At 35.4% G+C, this 22,297-nt stretch overlaps 1 protein-coding gene across 5 annotated transcripts in view; it reads right to left on the bottom strand.

The window, feature by feature from the left end:
• Window positions 1-22,297, bottom strand: part of STAG1 (stromal antigen 1) — a 453,722-nt gene that overhangs the window by 177,326 nt on the left and 254,099 nt on the right. For all 5 annotated transcript variants that reach the window (XM_046002314.1, XM_046002311.1, XM_046002310.1 and 2 more), the window contains one exon: window positions 14,835-14,911. In XM_046002314.1, coding sequence (XP_045858270.1) covers window positions 14,835-14,911 — 77 coding nt within the window. The remainder of the gene's footprint in view (window positions 1-14,834; window positions 14,912-22,297) is intronic.

Genomic DNA, 22,297 nt, shown 5'->3' with positions numbered 1-22,297 from the left:
AAAGGAACATTTTCTTCTCAGAAGTATATGTGGACAGATATTGAAGGTGACTTACACAGATACACTGATAGCTTTATATTTATTGTTTGTTCTTTTTGATCTTTCACAACGAAATAATTCATGACGTGCTCAAATCTGTTATTTAGAACAACTACTTAATTCATTATTCTAAACCAACATTAAAAAAAAAAAACAGTTTCCCTGTTCTTACATTTGGGTCTCAGTTGAGATAATTTGAAGTAAAAACAAAAAAAAATTAAAGTTTAGACTGGAAACGGTATTTGTGATTGAATTCAGATCAAACTAATCAGGATTTCGGTATCACATAGCATCTTCTAATTCTTTAAAATAGAATTTTTAAGAAATAAGAATTTCAAAAATATTTCATTAAGAAGTCCAAAACTAATTCTTTGCACCTGAAACTGCAACCCTATTTCTTCCAATTTTACTATAAATGTTCTATTAACTCTGTTTTATAGAGCAGATTTATTAACTTTTCAAAGAAAAGAAATCTAATATGGGCTCTTGGTATTACCAGCTTGTGTCATCTTGTTTAAAAACATAAACTTGATGGGGTAATGGATGATGGGCAGTAAGGAGGGCAGATGATATAATGAGCATTGGGTGTTATGCAACAGACCAAACACTAAATTCTACCCTGAAGTTAATAACACACTGTATGTTCACTATTTGAATTGAAATAAGACAAAACAAACAAAAAAACAACATGAAAATGACATTGAATCCAATTAGTTAGAAGTTTCCTACTCTAGCCTAAAACATTTTGATAGAGAAATATAAATTCAAAAGGCAGAGAGTGAGAAATTCTGTGAACGCAGTATCTGAATATTCTCAATTTATGGCTCTTTGTTTCTTCTAGATCAAACGGCTGCTACAAAATTGGTTATGAGGGAAGGCTTGGGCTCTGCTGGTATCTTAGAAAAGAGAATTAGTGTAATACTTAGAATAGCAGAAAAGAGAACAGAAAGCAGAGATAGGTAAGAGCTCTTAGGACTAGGTCAAATACCGCAAAAGGTAGTTAAAATTTTGGTGCTATTTGAGTGTTAGGGGGTTTACTAAGCCTCAAAAAAATCAAAAAGGAACTGAAGGGACTGGCTGAATCTTCCTAGTCCTTGAGAGTCAGGGGTAGACGGGAGAGGGTAAAAGGAAAGTGAGAGCTTCTTCTCAAAGGTATCTCAAGAGACTGCTGCTGCTTCTATATCACAAAAGCTCATTAGAGTCGAGCTTCTCTTGTTTTATACCAACTGTGAGATTCAGCCATGTAGTACACCTCCACAACATCAAAGAATGTAAATTATCTAAAAACCCATCTAAATAAGCCAACAGCAAAAGCAAAGGCAGAAAAATAAGCACTTAGAAGTAAATAAAAGAAAACTAAGTATACTTCAAAAGATTCAAATGTAGCACAAAACCAATAAAAATTTTAAAAAACTCGAAGGAACTACAGTATTTTATTTATCGATTTATTTTTTGAGGTATAATTCACACATATAACATTTTATTAGTTTCAGGTATACAATATAATGATTTAGTATTTGTATATACTGTGAAATGATCACCGCAATAAATCTAATTAACATCTGTCACCATACAGTTACAGAAATTTTTTCTTGTGATTAAAACTTTTAAGAGCTATTCTCTTAGCAATTTTTAAATATGCAAAACAGCATGATGAACTACAGTCATCATGTGTACTTTACATCCCTATGACTTACATATTTTATAACTGTAAGTTTGTACCTTTTGACCCATTTGTCTGCCCCCAAACCTCCTACACTGGCAATCACTAATCCTTTATGTGAGTTCAGTGGAGTTTGTTTGTTTTGGATTCCCCATATAAGTGAGAGCATATGGTATTTGTTCTTTTCTGTCTTATTTTACTTAGGATAATACCATCAAGGTCCATCTATGTTGTCATAATGGCAAGATTTCCTTTCTTTTTTTAATGGCTGAATAATATTCCATTGTGTGTATCATGTATGTGCGTTTACACTTTTATATATTTTCTACTGTTTCATATATATATGCCACATTTTCTTTATCCACTCATCTACTGACAGGGTTCTGGTTCTGGGATTGTAAAGTCCATGAATAATTTTTTTTTTAAAGGTAAGTGTATTCCTCCCCCCCCCCAAAATTTTATTTATTTATTTGTCAGAGAGAGAGAAAGAGAGACAGAGACAGAAAAGGAGACAGAGACAGAGAGAGAGAGAGCACACAAGCAGGCAGAGGCGGAGAGAGAAGCAGGCCCCCTGCCAAGCAAGGAGCCTGATGCAGGACTTGATCCCAGGACCCTGCGATCATGACCCGAGCCGAAGGCAGTAGCTTAATCCACTGAGCCACCCAGGTGTCCCAGGTCCATGAATTCTTAACTCTATAATGGTTTACTACAGGAACCCTGGAGGACAGTAGAGTCTAGTGAATGTTCTTCCAAGGAAGAACTCTGGGGTTCTGTTCCCAAATGCACTGAGAAGCAACGAATAGAAAAGTTTATTTTAGAAGTTTTGGGGACACTGATGGAAGAATAAAAGGAAAAGCGTACTAAGGTTCAGAGATAAGAGCCATCAACAAAAACTACAAAATTCAGAGCTTCTAAAATGAGAACAATCTTATAACAGGTCCACTGAAAGGTAGAGCTCGTGCAGGTGACAGAGGTGGAAGGCTAACTGCATAATTCCTAAGCATTTGATATTTGGGAACCCCATCTGGTTACAAACTACAGATATCAAAAGAGATAAAATACTCTTTAAGCGTGAATCCAAGAGAACTGTTTAACTCAACTGATGGACAATGTCACACACACACACACACACACACACACACACACACACAGAATCACTTATTTTTGATGAAACACTGGCTTTTGGTTACCTAATTTCAATAGATACACCCAAGGATATATACTATTATTGCTATGCTACTATTAATAGAGATCTGTAAATACTTATTTGGAGAAAGTATTCATCCACCCAACCATTCATGTATTCATGTACTTACTGAGCAATAAATATGATCCAGGCACTAGTTCTAGCATACAAAGATGAGCACACCAAGAATCTGCTTCTAAAAACCCCTACTTTGTTTTTTTCCAGACTTACTGAGATTTAATTGATACATAATACTGTGTAAGTTTAAGGTATAAAGTTGATTTAATACACTTATATACTGCAAAATGATTAACACCAGAGCATTAGCTTAACACATACCAGAACATTACATTACCCATTTCTTATTTTTTGGTGAAAACACTAAAGATCTACTCTCTTAACAACTTTCATGTATATAACACAGTACTATTAACTATAAACACCATTCTGTACACTAGATCCTCAGAACTTATTCATCTTATAATTGGAAGTTTATACTCTTTAGACAATTTCTTCCCGTTTCCCCCATCCTCCAAAGAACTTCTAGTTGAACAGAAGGACGTATAAAAAATAAACAAGTGGGGCGCCTGGGTGGCTCAGTGGGTTAAGCCGCTGCCTTCGGCTCAGGTCATGATCTCAGGGTCCTGGGATCGAGTCCCGCATCGGGCTCTCTGCTCAGCAGGGAGCCTGCTTCCCTCTCTCTCTCTCTGCCTGCCTCTCTATCTACTTGTGATCTCTCTCTGTCAAATAAATAAATAAAATCTTTAAAAAAAAATAAACAAGTGAATTAAGTACAATGATAGGAACGTTTTGAGGGTAGACAGTACTACTTAGGAAGGAATGCCAGTTTCCTGCAGAGGCAATTGGGCAGGAGAAATAGGGTCAACAGCACTCTAAGCAATAAGATTAGCAAATTCCTATAAAACAAAGATAGAACAAGAGTATAGAACTGCTTTACGGGGTGCCTAGGTGGCTCAGTAGGTTAAAGCCTCTGCCTTTGGCTCGGGTCATGATCCCAGGGTCCTGGGATCAAGCCCCGCATCGGGCTCTCTGCTCGAGCGGGAGGCCTGCTTCCTCTTCTCTCTGCCTGCCTCTCTGCCTACTTGTGATCTCTGTCTGTCAAGTAAATAAATAAAATCTTAAAAAAAAATTTTAAGAGTATAGAACTGCTTTAAGTTTGGCAACCTAAACCAGATTTTGTGGTGGTAACAAAGAGAAAAGATGGGGCCAGTTTACAGGGAACCTTCTTTTCATATAAAGTCTTCATTAAAATAAAGCCAAGCTTTATTCTTCTGGAGGCAATGGGTAGCTACTGAAAATTTCTGAGCAAGTAAGGATCATAAACAGATGAGAGATTTAAAAAATATTTCTGGGGTGCCTGGGTGGCTCAGTGGGGTAAGCCTCTGCCTTCAGCTCAGGTCATGGTCTCCGGGTCCTGGGATGGAGGAGAACATCAGGCTCTCTGCTCAGCAGGGAGCCTGCTTCCTCGTCTCTCTCTGCCTACCTCTCTGCCAACTTGTGATCTCTCTCTGCCAAATAAATAAATGAAATCTTTAAAAAAATAAAATAAAATAAAAAAATATTTCTGGTTCTACCACGGAGAATAATCAGAGGTAAAGGCAAAGGAAATGGAGCTAGGAGACTTATCACTGCAACAGATCCAAAAATGAGTGGGGAATGCAGAGAGCACCTAACTAAGGTAGTAATGATGACACCGGACAAAACAGGAGATATGATGTATACTCAAATATTGAAAAAATAAAATCTACTGACGTGACTACTGGACAAAAATGACTTGTTTCTGGTTTGATTTACTGGTGGATTTACTCACAACAAAAAACAAAAATAAATTGTTTGCCCATCACTCTCTTGAGGCCTAACTCTCTTGTTTAGGGATGCTTAATTACTATGTCCCATAAGAGACCAACACCTTTTAACTCATAAATGATTGGTATAGAATATCCTATTTCCAGACTTCAGGCCACACTGGCTTCTACATTCAAAATAAATTCAAATTTTCAGAAACAGGTCATCAATAGATATTTAAACCACTGAATAGCAAGTTGAGTGGCATAAGCAGAATGTTAACAAAGTACCAAATTATTTGATACGTGCAAAGGGAAAACTACTTTTTTTTAAAGATTTTATTTATTTATTAGACAGAGATCACAAGTAGGCAGAGAGCCAGGCAGAGAGAGGAAGGGAAACAGGCTCCCGATGGAGCAGAGAGCCTGATGCAGGGCTTGATCCCAGGACCCCGGGACCATGACCTGAGCAGAAGGCAGAGGCTTTAACCCACCTAGCCACCCAGGCGCCCCAAGGGAAAACTGCTTTTACAAAAAGGTTCAACAGTCATCACACTGTAAGTGATCTATTGTAGCATCACTAATAAACGGACAACCTGCCATTATGTACTATCTACTGTGATAGAATATGAAGTACACAGCATCGCTTATGAAATTTCCTTGCAAAAAATACGTAAATGTAATAGAATGAAGCCATTAGACCTAACTTTCAGTTACAAAATACAGGAGATTTAGGAACAAGCTAAATGATAACCATGAGGAAGAAAGAGAAAAAAAATGTGGGATATTTTATAAGACAACTAGGTTGTTGTCAACTAAAAGTTAATGTCATGCAGGGCCCCTGGGTGGCTCAGTGGGTTAAAGCCTCTGCCTTCAGCTCAGGTCCTGGTCCCAGGGTCCTGGGATTGAGCCCCACCCACATCCGGCTCTCTGCTCCTCCGAGAGCCTGCTTCCTCCTCTTGCTCTCTGCCTGAGTCTCTGCCTACTTGTGATCTCTGTCAAATAAATAAATAAAAATCATTAAAAAAAAAAAGTTAATGCCATGCAAAGAAAAAAATGTGGAGGAAGTGTTTTATAGTTTGAAAAACTACTGACAACAGAACAATCAAAGGCCAATATATAAACCAGTGTGCTTTAGCCACATTGGCTTCGTTGTTGTCTAATACCCTAGGTGTATTTCTATCTAAGGGTCATTTGTGCAGTTTAAAATTTCTCTTCTTCTAGATATATGCATGGCTGCTCTATCACCTCTTTCAAGTGTTTACTTAAGCTCACATTCTCAGAGAGGTTTTCTTGACCATCCAATTTAAAATCATCCTTCCACTCCCAATCTCTTCCCCCCTTCTCCGCTTTATTTTTCTTTATTCAATATTGTCATTTATTTAATTTATTGTCATTTACCACACTACAATATTTTGCCTATGTATTTTATTCATTGGCTTTCTCTCCCAGCTAAAATGTAAATCCCATGGGGGGAAGGGATTTTTGGTTGGTTTATTCAGTGCTTTGTCCTCAATGCCTGGAATGTTTAACAGACACTCAACTATTTCTTCATCAAATGAATGAGTCACCACAAAAATGATACTGTCAATATGGGTCAGAAATAATGGGAAGGATATCTAAATGATCCCTATAGTTTTCTCCTTAATCGATCATAAATGTTGACAATATTTGTTTCCTTAGCCACAAACAGAAATGAGAATATGTGAGGTCAAAGCAGCAACAGGACTGCCAATCAGTCCTTTTAAATATGTTTTCCTCTAAATTGGCATCAATAAGTTATGGAGTACCATAAAATGTCTGGTCCCTACTCATCCATGAATCTTCACAAACATTTCATTAAGAGTGGTAAATAATTTATCAATAAGAAAAAGAAAAGTTCACAAAATTCAAGATATTGATTACCTCTCAGGAGAAGGATTAGAATGGGAGAGTGGAGGAACACACAAGTATTTCAGTTCTTAAGCTGGGGAGTTACATACATATGTATATATATTACATATATGCTTTGTTCTATCAAATGGCACATGGTTTTTTTTTTTTTTTTTTTTAAAGACTCCATTTGTTTATTTGACAGAGAGAGATCACATAGGCAGAGAGGCAGGCAGAGAGAGTGAGAGGGAAGCAGGCTCCCCGCCAAGCAGAGAGCCCGACACGGAACTCGATCCCAGGACCCCGAGATCATGACCCGAGCTGAAGGCAGCGGCCTAAACCACTGAGTATATTAAAAAGTATATTAAAAAGTATTTGAAACTACCAAATTTACATCCTTGAGAATGCCAAGTTCCTGCAATCATTAAAAGAAATTCCAAATTTTGGAATACCATTATCTAAAAATATTATAGTCAGTACTTAAGATGTAAAATCACATCTATGCATTTCTGTATCACAGTGACTGAAGAGTTTTTCATTTTTATTTTCCCTCAAAAAGTCAGAATGCTTAAGAACCGTGTGTCAATGGAACAAAGAAAACAATATTCCTTACTCTTGGAAATAGCCACTGAAAGATCCATTTTTTTTTTTTTAAGATTTTATTTATTTATTTGACAGCGAGAGATCACAAACAGGCAGAGACAGGCAGAGAGAGAGGAGGAAGCAGGCTCCCCGCCGAGCAAAGAGCCCAATGCGGGGCTCGATCCCACGACCCTGGAATCATGACCTGAGCCGAAGGCAGAGGCTTTAAACCACTGAGCCACCCAGGTGCCCCGAAAGATCCATTTTTAAAAACCAAATTCTGAGTGGGTTAAATAAAATTTATTATTAAATACATTGTTTGAACTTTTGTTTTTAAGTTAAAATAGCCATAAAGATTAATTATGTCATAGATTATTTTGGCTGGCTGTCATAAGGCAATTAAAGAGAAAATGCTATCTATTATCAGACCTCTTCTAATTAAGTCTAAAGTAACTCTTTCAACTCTGACAAACCTCAGCCTTAAAGTATCAGGAAATTCAACTGGCATATATACATCAATTAAAAAAATAATATAAAAATACATTTGGAAAGAAAAATTCCACAAGTCAATGCTATAAAAATTGTGTCATATTTTTCAACCCCATCTTATCTCTGTATCTCCAGCATCCATCTAGGACACTGTCTGGTATACTTAGGAGGACAACAATGGTTTTGGGACGGCTTATTTGTGTTAAATCAATTATCTAGTCTAATTTCTCTAGCTTTGTACCTTTATGTTTTCTCCTATACATCCTAAACTCCATCTTCCCTATAAACTCCTTCCTGGTTTTTCTGGTGAACTTCTATTCATTTTTAAAAACTAGTTTTAGGGCTAAGTAATTTGTGAAGCTCTCACATCTCAAATAATTAACCTCGCCCTTTGGGTTCTCATAGGGTCTTGTATTTCCTAACTATTGAACTTGTCAAGGTACTATTGCTATCAGTTCACAAATTCTTTCCTCATTTAGAACACGAAATCATTTTCCAGAGCTATAACCTTGTTAATCTCTAAGTATATACTTCCTAACTAAAAGTTAAACAAACATTAAGTGTTCAATAAATGTTTACTGAATAAACACAAATAACACTTTGAAAAACTAAACAGTTCAGGACACCTGGATAGCCCAGTCGGCTAAGCGGCTGTCTTCCGCCCAGGTCATAATCATAGGGTCCTGGGATAAAGCCCTGCTGCTAAACAGGGAGCCTGCTTCTCCCTCTCCCTCTGCTCCTCCTGCTGCTTGTGCTCTCTTGCTTTCTCTCAAGTAAGTAAAATCTTAAAAAAAAAAAAAAAAAAGACAAAAAGTTCATTTGACAGTTTTTATAATAAAAAAGTTATACCTAAAATCCATAAAAGATACAGAATACATAGCTTTAGCTAGATAATTTAAAAGATCTTCATAATGATTAGCAAATTTAAATGTGATTCCATATCACTATAAAAGCATGTTTTATAGAATTTATTTATTTATTTATTGGGTTTTATTTATTTGAGAGAGACAGAGAGTGCAAGAGAGGGAACACAAGCAGGGGGAGTAGGAGTGGGAGAAGCAGGCTCCTTGCTGAGCAGGGAGCCCGATGCAGGACTTGATCCCAGGATCATGACCTGAGCCTAAGGCAGATGCCCAACGACTGAGCCACCCAGGTGCCCTATAGATATTTTTAAAACTGAAAAATAAAAATCTTGAAATGACCAGGGTGTAATTACATCTTAAATATGTAGTTCATCATATCTAATCAAAATCACATGGGGATTTAAGTCAGAGCCCACAGATAAAAATGCTATTGTTGGCTTATCTCATTTAAGCATTTCTCATAATGAGAGTAAATGTCTTAAACAATATAATGGAATGGATTAACTCTAGAAAGATTCAATATATATCACTAGAATATAATTGGTCCTTCCAAAAAGATACTAATTTAATTCCATAACTTGTTTGGTCAGCTATAAGACATTTGGTGATAAAAATAACCAGAAATTTATTATATGACTGAAGCTGTCTAAGTGGAGAGAGTACAACTGTTACCTGAGTTACTCTTTCCAAGCTACTTCAGATTATACACTTGCAGTTGTATATGCGGTAAACAGGGTAGTGATTATGAGTATGAACTCAGGAGCCAGATGTCCTGGGCTTCATTCCTGACTTTATCATTTACTAATTGTGTGACCTCAAGCAAGTTTCTTAACCCTCTTTGTCTCCATTTTCTCATCTGTAAGATGGAGATAATAATAATATAAAAGACCTAGCTCATAAAAATGTCATGAATATTATACATATGTGAAGAATGTGTACTAGCCTGGCACACAGTAAAGACAAGTATTTATTATTATCCTTCAACATGTTTCCCCTTGCCTCTAATATTTTGCACTGCAAAGTACACAGCTGTAATATTATTTCCTATTTTGTACCTTTTCACATTACAAATACAAAATGATTACAATTTCTTGAGTCTTCATGAGTTATTCTATGTGATTAAGCCCTTGTCCTTGGTACTTCTCACTTCCAACTTTGCTTCCTTTCTTTAATACTCTGTTTACCTCTGCAATGTGAAAGTTTCCAAAGCAATATTTACAACACCAACTGAGTGGTGTACTACAAAAAAATATTAAAACTTCTCTTTATTTTTAATTATATTAAAAAGTAAGTTATTAGTAATATTTAGTATGTAGAATAAGCTTTGTACGCCCTCACTAGGTCCATATTTCAGATTGTATTATATCACAAAGAGTATCTGAGGTATCCCAAGAGAACAATCACAAGAGCTCAATGCTCAAGGGGGCTGATATTAAAAAATGGCATTCTTCACTGGTTTATTCATTTTATAAGTTACATATGATCAATGCAATAGATTTAAATATCTTTTAAAATATTTATTTTTAACTCATCACTAAATGTTAACAGAAAGATTTTGGGGAAAAACAGAAACAAAAAGAAAAATCCGAGTATGTAATCACAAATGAGTAATAAATATGGAGGCACGAACATGTCCTGCACAAGCTCACCTTAGACCACTAAGTTAAAGCCACGATGATCTAATGATATCTCAGAAGAAATTGATCGAGTTATGTATACATTTAGGCTGTAAATAAACATAAGCTGCAAACTACAATCAGATAATAAATGTAATCAAGTATTATAAATATGAATATATAAAGAATATAATACACAAATGTAATATAATAAGTGGTTATTTATTTATTTATCTGATTTATTATTTGATCTGATTACCAAAGGTAGAAGGAAAAAAAACCTTTTGTCTATTTTTATTTATCACATATTTAGAAAATAAGACTTAGTTTAAAACTTAGAAAGTGTGAAACAATCACCAGGCAGTTACTTCTTAAGCACTCTCCCCATAAGATAAGAACTCCTGCCTTCTGAGAAGGAGCATGGGGGAGAGGAAAAGAAGAGAGTAATTTTTTAGCTTTATCATAGGTATTCACTATGAAGACAATAGGCTAAAAAATGTCTTATTGATGGAATATAAATTTAGACTTTAATTTGGGACTGGAAATAATTTGAGTTTTCTTCTACCATATTTTTTGCATTTTCTTCATATTTTCTCAGTTTGTATAATATATAACTATTTGTACTTTTCTCAAATTTTTAATCCTATGAATAATGCTCAAACAGATAAACAAATGAGAAGTTCTACACTTAAGAATAAAGAAGCGAATTCACAGAAGCACATACAGAAGAGCACAACGTATAAAACTGCAGTTGTGAGCAAACTGTAATACAGACAAAGAATTAAAAAGGCACTAAGTGAATACGTGATATGTACTGTGCTGCAAAGCTTCCCTTCACAGATGTCACATTTCAACATATGATATGAAAACTATTCAACTGACCTTTGGAAAACATACTTAAGAGTTTTCATTTGGAGATGTGACTCTAATAACCTGGGGAAGAGATACTATTACATTTTGCTTTAGGTACCAGGGGCTGGCTCCAACAGGAACTGTATCTACTGGCTATTCCGTATAAACCAGACATTGTTCTAAACTCTTGGGATCCAATGGATCCCGTCATCACATCTTTCTGAATTTTACCACAAAATACAATTTACCAAAACTAACCTCCCTCCACTCCTGGGGACTAAAAGACCCACACAGTATTTTGACAAAACAAAAACAATTAAGATACTACATATTCAACAATAGGTAAGCATGTAAATGCAGTTTTTTGCTAAAATGCTTAAAGATAAAATAGCCTTATAAAATAATTAATGTAGGGGCGCCTGGGTGGCTCAGTGGGCTAAAGTCTCTGCCTTCGGCTCAGGTCATGATCCCGGGTCTTGGGAGAGAGCCCCGCATTGAGCTCTCTGCTCAGCAGGGAGCCTGCTTCCCCCTCTCTCTGCCTGCCTCTCTGCCTACTTGTGATTTCCCTCTCTGTCAAATAAATAAATAAAATCTTTAAAAAAGAAAAGAATTAATGTAATTCTGCTTTAAATGAACGTATTCTAATAATAAAACTGTTAGTTGTCTGTCAAAGAGGAAAAAAGGAGTCTTCCCTTAGAATCTTTTCTTTCTTTATTTGTAGAACAGTTGATACACAAGGTTACATTAGTTACAGGTGTACAATACATTGACTCAACAAGTTCAGACATTATGCTATGCTCACCACAAGTGTCAAACCTGTAACACTATTACAATACCACTGACTTTATTCCCTATGCTGTCTGTATCTTTTATCCTCATGACTTATTCATAAAATGGTGGTTTTTAAAACCTTCTTTTTTGATTTAATCAGTTTTCTCATGTATCAGGATAAGAATATTTAAGATTATGAAATAAATACCTTTTGAAAAATTTTCATTTGCTACATTTAACTCATTATCACTTTTGGTAATAGTTTTCTATTCTTGTAATATACCTGAATATTTGACAATATTCACAGGACTATTTTCTCAGAAACATCATGATCTTCATTTTGCTGAATTCCTCATCTATTTATCTCAGAATCTTACTACAAAGCAATGATATCCTGTTTTGAAATTTCACATGTATCCAAATTTTATTTCCTTTCATTCTGTTCTCCTATATAAAGAGTTTTTATAGCTTAAATCTCATTTTCTCTCAAAGTTTCTCCCAACCTTGTCCGTACATGGGAGTCACCTGGTGAACTTTTAAAAATCCCAAGTCTAGGTTATATGCCTTACAAATTAAATCAGAAGGTCTGTGGATAAGGAAGAGAGTCAGGCATCAGTTTTTAAATATCCCTAGGTGATACTAATATGCAGCAAGGAGGGCGCCTGGGTGGCTCAGGGGGTTAAAGTCTCTGCCTTCAGCTCAGGTCATGATCCCAGGGTCCTGGGATCAAGCCCCGCATCCGGCTCTCTGCTCCGCGGGGAGCCTGCTTCCTCCTCTCTCTCTGCCTGCCTCTCTGCCTAGTTGTGATTTCTCTCTGTCAAATAAATAAAATACTAAAAAAAAAATATGCAGCAAGGTTTGGTAACTACTGTCCTAAACTCTTAGTAGTTCCTGAAGTTCCAAATGCATACTATTTTTTAATCTGTGATCTCAATCACCAGTATTACAAGCCTGGCATGGTGGTTAGTACAGTAGGTGGTGAGTAAACCCACCACTTTCCCCTTAATTTGGCTTCATTATCTCCTATTTGCCACATATTAAACTCATGGAGTTATAACAAAACCCCTTTTTTTAATGAAAAGTAATTTCACAGAAATGTTTCAGAATACAGAAATTTTTTAATTTTAGAAGTTAATATAGTACATATACTTTATATCTCATCACAATCCAAGAGAATCTGGGGCAGCCCCCTGTCATCAAGAACATTACTATTTCACCAGAAAGACACGTTAATATTCGCAATGACTGAGATAAATACAAATTTTAATAGCTTTGGGTTAGCTGGGCCAGTTGTACCACCATTAAATTGGGGGGAAAAAAGTCCTTTGGAATTTCGGAATGTTTTGGATTAGAGAAATGAAAACAAGTAATTATGATATTATATACACGGGTCACAATGCAAGGTCTCCCCTACCTCCCATGGAATGTGACTAAATAGTCTGAAAGCCACTGACAGAATGTTTCTGTAAAAATGCTCATGAGGGGCACCTGGGTGGCTCAGTCAGTTAAGCCTCTGCCTTCAGCTTGGCCATAATCGAGAGTCCCGGGATCAAGCCCCACATCAGGCTCCCTTGCTCATGTTTTCTCTCTCTCGCTCTCTCAAATAAATAAACAAAATCTTAAAAAAAAAAAAAAAAAGATGCTTATGAAAATGTTTTGGTGTGTACCATCAGAATAAAGATGAACACCTGGTGAAAAAGATACACAGTGTGCAACATGTGTTTGTTTTACGATGTATTTGTAGTACTTTTTTTCAATTAAATATAGATACTCCTACTACTAATAATAATTAAAAAAATAAAAAGTCTAAGCCCACCCTACTGAAAGAGTGGACCTGGAAAAAAAAAAAAAATCTTTGTTGTAAAAATGAAATCTTGCCATTTGCAATGATGTGGACAGAACTAGAGGTTATTATGTTAACTGAAATAAGTCAATCAGAGAAAGACATTTATCACATGAGCGCTCTGATATGAAGAATTTGAGAGGCAGGGTGGAGGTTCGTGGGGGGAAGGGAGGGAAAAATGAAACAAGATGGGATAGGAAGGGAAACAAACCATAAAAGACTCTTAATCTCAGGAAACAAACTGAGGGCTGCTGGGGTGTGGGGAGGGATAGAGTTGCTAGGTGATGAACATTGGGGTGGGTATGTTCTATGGTGAGTGCTGTGAATTGTGTAAGACTGATGATTCACAGACCTGTACCCCTGAAACAAATAATACATTATATAATAATAAAACAAAACAAATAAACCCCACAAGCAATCTTTGTTGTTAGTGTTAAAAGTTCAGAAAAGAGATAGAAATCTTATTTAAATCAAAAGGCAGAATATTAAAACTAAAATTAATGGTGGTCTAAAGCATGACATAAAATGAGTTTACCACTAACAGAATACATAAATAAAATTGTTAAAGTGCTTCAACACATAGAATCAGTGTAAAGCTGATTAATTTGTGAATACTAGCAGAGAAAACATGTATTCTAAGTAGAAATCAGAATATTCTCAAGTACACTGTCCCAAATAGAAGTTTAAGTTTTACACAAACAAACAAAATGGGGGTGGGGTTGGGGAGGGGGTAGTAGGGAGAGATGCACATAACAACATTTTAGGAATGCTGGATTAAACAAAGTTAAGCAGGTTATTTTTCCATCAGGATTTCTAAGAACCCTAAATAAGATAATGTGCTTTGACAATCTCCAAAACAGGCATAATATGCAGCCTACTCATACTTATTGACCTCCAAACCCTTTTTTCTTTAAAGCATTTAACATGACTGATTCCACAGAACATAAAACTACTGGAGATGCATTTATAAATTTGGGAATTTAGGTGGTCTTCAAGAATGAATGTCAAGAATCAACTTCTACTTCATATCACTAATTTTATTATCCTTATCACTTACCACTCCGTTGATACCTCCATGCAATGAAATGAAATAGATCGTTACCTTTAGAATTAGTAACATGGGTTAATATATAAATGAAGAAAAAGTGTATCTTCTCTTAAACACCAAATCAAAATAAAACTTGAAATAATCAACATATTTACCATATTTAAAGTATAAGTAGGCTATTTGTATAAATACTGAAATGTTATACCTCATCAAATTCTTCAGTCATTTTTCTGATGATTTCTGCGTTCTGCATATTTCGAAACATCTCTATTCTCACAGTACCTGTGGAACAACAGATTTTACAGTTAATCTTTTCCTATCCCATCCTAAACATTAAATTTAACCTGATCACTGTTTGAAAAATTTATGTTTGAAAAATTTTATATCAAAGTGTTTGGAGTTTTTTCTTCCCCCGAACTCCTACCTAAAGGAATCCCTTGTTTAAGACCTTCAAAGTTCTTTAGACATTTTTTAAAAGCTTGAATATTCTATGAATTAGATAAGTATGAGGAAAAAACTGCGAGGAGTGCTAGGGAAGGGAAAGATGGAGTCATAAAATAATAAATTTAGATTGTAGGGAGGGCCCTAAGGATTGACTGGCACTATTCAGGCATACAGCTGACTGCCTTAGTATGAAAAAAACTCAAGTATAGAGAATATTATCTCTCTTTATGTCTTTTTTTGATATTTGTTATCAACAGAATATTTTTCTATAAATTAAAACTAAATGTTCCTTAATCTAGTGACACCTGTCGATTTAACTGTTTTATTTGAACATGAAAAATAGCTTGGTAACTTCGATATTAGCATAAAGGAAAGAAAAAGTTAACCCCCCTCTTCATTCCATTCTTTAGTACTACTTTTATTAGGTACACAATTTTTATCTCAAACATGATTACATAAATATTATCTCTCTAAAAGTAGTAAGAGTTTATATCAAAAATGTATAGAACGTTAACATAATTTAAATAAAATAAGGTTCAAATAAGGTTTGAACCACTCACAAAGGTTGAATAAGGTTCAAAATAAGGTTCAAAATCAATCTGGAGTTACAGAGAATACTGGTCTAATAATTACACGAGGTTCAGTTTCAACTGTACACATGTAAAATATCCAAGTTAAAAATCACAAGAATAAGACTCAATGAATCAATAAGAAAATATTTTATAACCTTTAACAGGTTCCTCACCAGTGATTACCAGCTCCAACTCAAATCACACTTAGGTATACAAGAGGGAAAATTCTCTGAAGTGTACTGTACTCTTAAAGGAAAAAGTATGAAGCAGCAGAGAGTCACTAAAAGTCATCAAGTATACTCTTAATTGAGAGGGCTAATAAAAAACTGCAGTGGCACATTTGGCATACCAAACTTAATTTGACTTAGTTTTTATTCATATAAATGAGAAAAATGGTATCTCCTTTATGTTTTTAATCACAACCATTTCTAAGCATGTTTTAATTACTTGATGTACAGCTCTCTTGTTCATTTTCAGGATGCTGAATTCATTTAGTACCACCAACAGGTATCACTTACACCCAGTTATAGCGATGAGAGTCTAGATTGGAAGGTGAATGAAAAGGGAAAATATTTAGAGTTCCTCCCCAACAGGCAATTTCCTAAACACAATGGGAAATTTTTACACTGTGATTTTATTTTTTAATGGGAAAAACAGTATCACAGACAGTATTTAAAAGCATTGTAGGCAGCTTGTTTATGCACTATAATACAGACATTATTTTCAAAAGTTTTTTTAAAAATAAATAAAAATTGCATTGAATTGCTAATTAATTAAATTATCTTTAGATAATTTAGATTATTTATTTTTAGATAATTTAGATTACTTTAATTCTTTAAAGATAATTACTTTGAGATAATTAAATTATCTCAAGTAAAAGTAACTGTCCAACATTCTTTTTTTTTTTTTTTTTTAATTTTATTTATTTGACAGAGAGAAATCACAACTAGGCAGAGAGGCAGGCAGAGAGAGAGGAGGAAGGAGGCTCCCTGCAGAGCAGAGAGCCCAATGCGGGGCTCGATCCCAGGAACCTGGGATCACGACCCGAGCCGAAGGCAGAGGCTTCGGCTGAGCCACCCAGGCGCCCCTGTCCAACATTCTTTAAAAATCATTCAAAATAAAACAGTATGGAGGTTCCTCAAGTTAAAAACAGAGACACCCTATGACCCAGTAACTGGACTACTAGGTATTTACCCTAAAGATACAAATGTAGTGATCCAAAGGGCCATGTACACCTGAATGTATACATATATGATGGAATACCATGCAGCCATCAAAAGAAATGAAATCTTACCATTTGCAACAATGTGGATGGAACTAGAGGGTATTATGCTAAGTGAAATAAGTCAATCAGAGAGAGACAAGTATCATATGATCGCACTGATATGAGGAATCTGAGAAGTAAGACAGAGGATGGGGAAGGGAGGGGAAAAATGAAACAAGATGAAAGTAGAGAGGGAGACAAACTGTAAGAGACTCTTAATCTTAGGAAACAAATTGAGGGTTGCTGGAAGGGAGAGGGGTGGGGGGATGGTGTAGCTGGGGGATGGACACTGGGGAGGGTATGTGTTGTGGTGAGTGCTATGAATTGTGTAAGACTGATGAATCATAGACCTGTACCCCTGAAATGAATAATTAAACAAATTAATTTTTTAAAAATCACTCAAATTAGGAACACCTGGGTGGCTAAGTCAGTTGAGTGTCCAACTCTAGATTTTGGCTTGAGTCATGATCTCAGAGCCCTCAAATCAAGCCCCACATCCAGCTCCTCAGCAAGTATAGAGCCTGCTTGGGATTCTCCCTCTCCTTCTGCCTCTACCCCCTCCTCAAAAATAAATGAAAAAATAAAAATCACTCAAATTACACAAAACTGTTTTAACCTTGCTTGGGTTATCAAGCATTTTGTCCACCTGAAATAGAGTCCCATATATAAAAAGCATGTAATTTCAGAAGTTGTTTCACACTACTCTTGATAAGCAAAATTATTTTAAGTACTAATCAAGCAAAAGAAATAAAATTAGATTTTTAAGTTATTAAACATGAGAAGAATCAGCTGTTCTTAGAGAGATGGAAATATTTTATATTTTGCAGAGTAGCATTTATATTAAATGGCTATATGCATTTCTCAAAAGTCATTTATTTTTACACTTCAAATGTGTGCATTTGGTAAAATTGATTTTTAAAAAATCAAGAAAAAGGACAATGCTAATCATAGTCATTCAGTAAAAAAATTACTGTCAAAAAAAAAATGTCAAAGAGTGCCTGGCTGACTCAGTATGTAGAGCATGCGACTCTCATCTCAGAATTGTAGGTTCAAGCTCCACAGGGGTTTAGAGATGACTTAAAAAGTTACATGTGTCATTGTTAAATATGAGTATAAATAAAGTTCAATTCTATTTCCATGACTGACACAGCAGTTTTCATATACAGTGGAGTCTTAACTGTAATTCCAATGGACTAGCAACTAGCTCATAAAGAGAGGACTGGTTTTGCTCATTTAGTATCATAAAGTGAAAGACAACAAAACAGTAACTAGTATTAAAAGCAAAATAAAAACCAGCTGCATGCTTAGCATCTCTAAAAATGACTACCATATATAAGTAACAATTATTAATGAAATAAAATCAGATATTTAAAGCTATAATTTTGAAAATGAACAGAAGCTTGTCACTGAGGTTTTTTAAAAGAAGAAAATCCTGCTGCTGCCACAATGACTATTCAAAACATTAGCCTATTTACTTACAGCTAACTGTTCATTCTTCTTCAGCCTAGTCCCACAACTCTACTGCAACTGCTTCCTCACACCTATTATCTGCTGATTGTTACACCAAAGTCTTTCTTTAGTAATACCCTATCTATTCTATTTAAAACATTTCCTCATTGTACTGGTTTCTGTTAACACTATATCCTTGTACTGTATTCTCTGATGACTTACTTTGATTTCTTTCATTTACTTTTAGTCATTTACCTGAATAAATACAGGTAATTTTTCTTTGTCCCATTCTACATTTTTGAACCTGCATATGGCCCCCATCTACCTCTTCCACTAGAAAAAAGTATAGCAGAGACTACTACTTATTAATTTTTGTTATTTAGCCCAGTTCCTCAAAAAATGTCTGACATCTTAAGTCTTCTCTCTCCTATTTTAAGCTTTCTTTGACAATGGATAATAAACATAAAGAACTGAAATAATTCAGATTCACAGAAACATAAATATCAAGAATGAAAAAAAAGATTATCTTCTACTCTCTTGAAACACTATCTGTGAGATTCCTCACATACATATTTTATATTTTAAAAAAAAGTTGTTTAAGCAGGCCCTCCTGACAGGATTATACTTCTAATTTGAAGGAAGAACCTTCAAAATTGTCATTTGGTAACCATGAATAATTCCAGAAACAGTAACATCAGAAAGCAACCATCAAGTTCTCAATCATTTAAATTATGTCAAACTACTGGAGGAACATAACTTTTAAACAATCCCTATGGTATACAATTTGGCAAATGTTTACCTATATTACAAACTCATATACTCCTTGGCTTTGATACTGTACTTGTTGCAAAGCATCCATAAACTCACACACATGAAATAATGAAGGTAGGTTATTCCCTGAAGCACTGTTTGCAAAGGCAAAAGGAAAAATATGCATACCCATAAATAAGATTCTGATTAATAACAAAAAGTGCTGATGATAATAATAATGGTGGTAGCAACTAACACTGGGATGCTTATTATCTGCCAGGCATTGTTCTAAGAAATAAGCCCTGGAAGTGAACATATTTAATCTTCACAACAATACCTATGAAGAATATACAATTTTTCTCTCATTTTATGGAAGAGAAATTGAGGCACCTAGCAACTTGTAAAAGGGGTTTCCCAGTAGATTTGTGGTCTATATGCATAGTCTGGCTAGAGGGTCCATGACTAGCCTCTACTCTTAACTGACTAAAATCAATGGGATCCTGGAGCTGTCTAAAACAATAAACAGATCTGTGTTGGATATGTAAAGATCTGCAGGACATATTCATACATGACAAAAGGAACATATATGTATTTGATTGTATATGCTTTAAGATATTCTGGAAAGATACACAAATATCTAGCAAAATTGGTTATCTCAAGGAAAGAAATATGTGGTTGAGGTTTAGGGATATAATGGAGATATTATATTGCATACCCTTTGCATTTCTTGAAATTTGAACTATATGAATATATTACTCAAAATAAGTAATAATTTCAAATAAAAAATAAAATGTTAAAAACTAAACTGAAAGACAGATTGCTATTAAACTCTGCCTATCAAGCATTTGTGTAGTCACTACCAATATGCACTCATTGGAGGGTAAGCTAAGAATGCTTGACATAAGCTTGCCCAAAATGGAAAATTTTATGTTTTTCTTCCCAGCTATTATAGAATACCAAAAAATGCAGTTGAAAATGGGGCTGGAGAACATACCCCTGACATAATTAGTGTTACGGACAACAATGAAAAGAAACTGTAATTGTGGTTACAGTAACCACAACATTTAACAAAACCCTCAAGAAGTCATTCTAGGTGGTTTAAAATCTTTGGCATCAGACATAGTAGGATTTAAATCTCAGTTCCACGAGTTACCAAGCTATAGGACACTGAAAAAAAAAAATCAATTGTTCTCTATGAAATTCAGATTTCTATTAAAATGGTGAGAATACCACACTTCAGTATACGAAATTTTTTTTAAAGATTTGTTTGTTTATTTATTTGACAGAGATCACAAGTAGGCAGAGGCAGGCAGAGAGAGAGAGAGGAGGAAGCAGGCTCCCTGCTGAGCAGAAAGCCTGATGCAGGGCTCAATCCCAGGACTCTGGGATCATGACCTGAGCCAAAGCAAAGGCTTTAACCCAGTGAGCCACCCAGGCGCCCCTAAGAATCTTTTTTTTGTTCAATGCCATAATTTGTGGTGCTTGGAATAGTGCTCAGTACATAGGAGGCACTGAAAAAAATGTTTGTTAAACAACTGACTACGGATATGAGAACAAAATAACATATACATGCAGCAGGTAAGATGCTCACCTACTTTGAGCATTCATTTTTTACTAGATTAGCCTGCCCATTTTAGAGGGAAGCTAAGATCTCTAGTTTCTTAGTTGAGCTCTACTGAAAGCCAGATTCCTAACTGCACATGTTGCCAGGTTAATGCCATCTGAAGAATGAGACCAGTAATCTTTTATTCCAGAACCAGGCAAAGTAATTCCAGCAGTTTTCCCATCAACCAGACCAAAGCTTCCACTTCCAGAGTGGAAACAATCACATAAACACTAAACATCTCTGTCCAAAATGACTAAAACCCACCAGAGAGATGAATTAAGGTGATAAAAATGTCACTGTCAAAGAAGCAGGAACCCACGAACTCTTAACCCCATTTTACATGAACCAAATGGTTTAGAGAACTGTTTCACCTCATCCTCCTCATTTTTTAATGCCAAAGCAAGAACTCTAGCCTTCTCTGTATCCTTTCAACTAGATAAAGAAGCAGACAGAAGAGAAAACTGAAAGCATACAAGACTTTATTTAGTGACAAATCAATTTATCCAAATATAACAGAAGGCCCTTTTGGGTTTATACCTTCTATGATACAGTAACATTCTGTCACCTTCAAAATCAGTGAGCCTCATTATAGGAGAAATATACTAACATTGCCTAAGAGCCCTTAGCAGAGAACCTTCCTCAGAGGTTTCTGACTAGCTGTTCCATATAGAAAACAACTTTCTATTTTAAGGATTTTCTTTTAAAGAGAAGATTATAAAGTCTATAAATATATTTATAAATAAATAAATATATTTTTAAATTTATTTATAAATAAAATCTCATCTGGTGATGAACGAGAGAAAATCCAAGCATGAACAGGACAATTTTTGGTATCCTTATTTTCTGTTTCGTTTTTACTTTAAGTACTAGACAGCAGGTTTTATATCAAAATAAAGTGGAGAAAAACTGAAAATAAATATGGATAAATTACTAGAGAAAGTCTAAGTCAGAAAAGGAGAAGAAATGCTGAGGCTACTCAAATTGAGAAGTATTTAAAGAAACATTACATACCAGAAAACAAAACTTAGCAGTTACCTAAGATTCGGTGACTGCACATATATAAAAGTCTTTCTCAAGATTCGAGGAGAAGGATGACGGAAAGGAGGAGGAAGAGACAGATACTTTGGCTGCAAAGTAGCCAAATGAACATTTTAAGCTTAATTATAAATGTCTTTTGATAACGTTGTCTATCTAAGTAGTATGCACACAAGTGGAAAAAAATTACCTCATAGGTTATTGTAAATATACATGTTGGGAAACAGACCTTTCAGAATATATTAAAATAGAAATTGTTGGGGGGTCTACGGCCATACCACCCTGAACGCGCCCGATCTCGTCTGATCTCGGAAGCTAAGCAGGGTCGGGCCTGGTTAGTACTTGGATGGGAGAAATTGTTGGGGGTACCTGGATGGCTCAGTTGGTTATCTGATTCTTTTTTTTTTAAAGATTTTATTTATTTGACAGAGATCACAAGTAGGCAGAGAGGCAGACAGAGAGAGGAAGGGAAGTAGGCTCCCTGCCGAGCAGAAAGCCCGAAGTGGGGGCTTGATCCCACGACCCTAGGATCACGACCTGAGCCGAAA

Source organism: Meles meles, chromosome 4, assembly GCF_922984935.1.
Source record: "Meles meles chromosome 4, mMelMel3.1 paternal haplotype, whole genome shotgun sequence".
Lineage (NCBI taxonomy): Eukaryota > Metazoa > Chordata > Mammalia > Carnivora > Mustelidae > Meles > Meles meles.
This window is presented reverse-complemented; position numbering and strand designations above follow the sequence as displayed.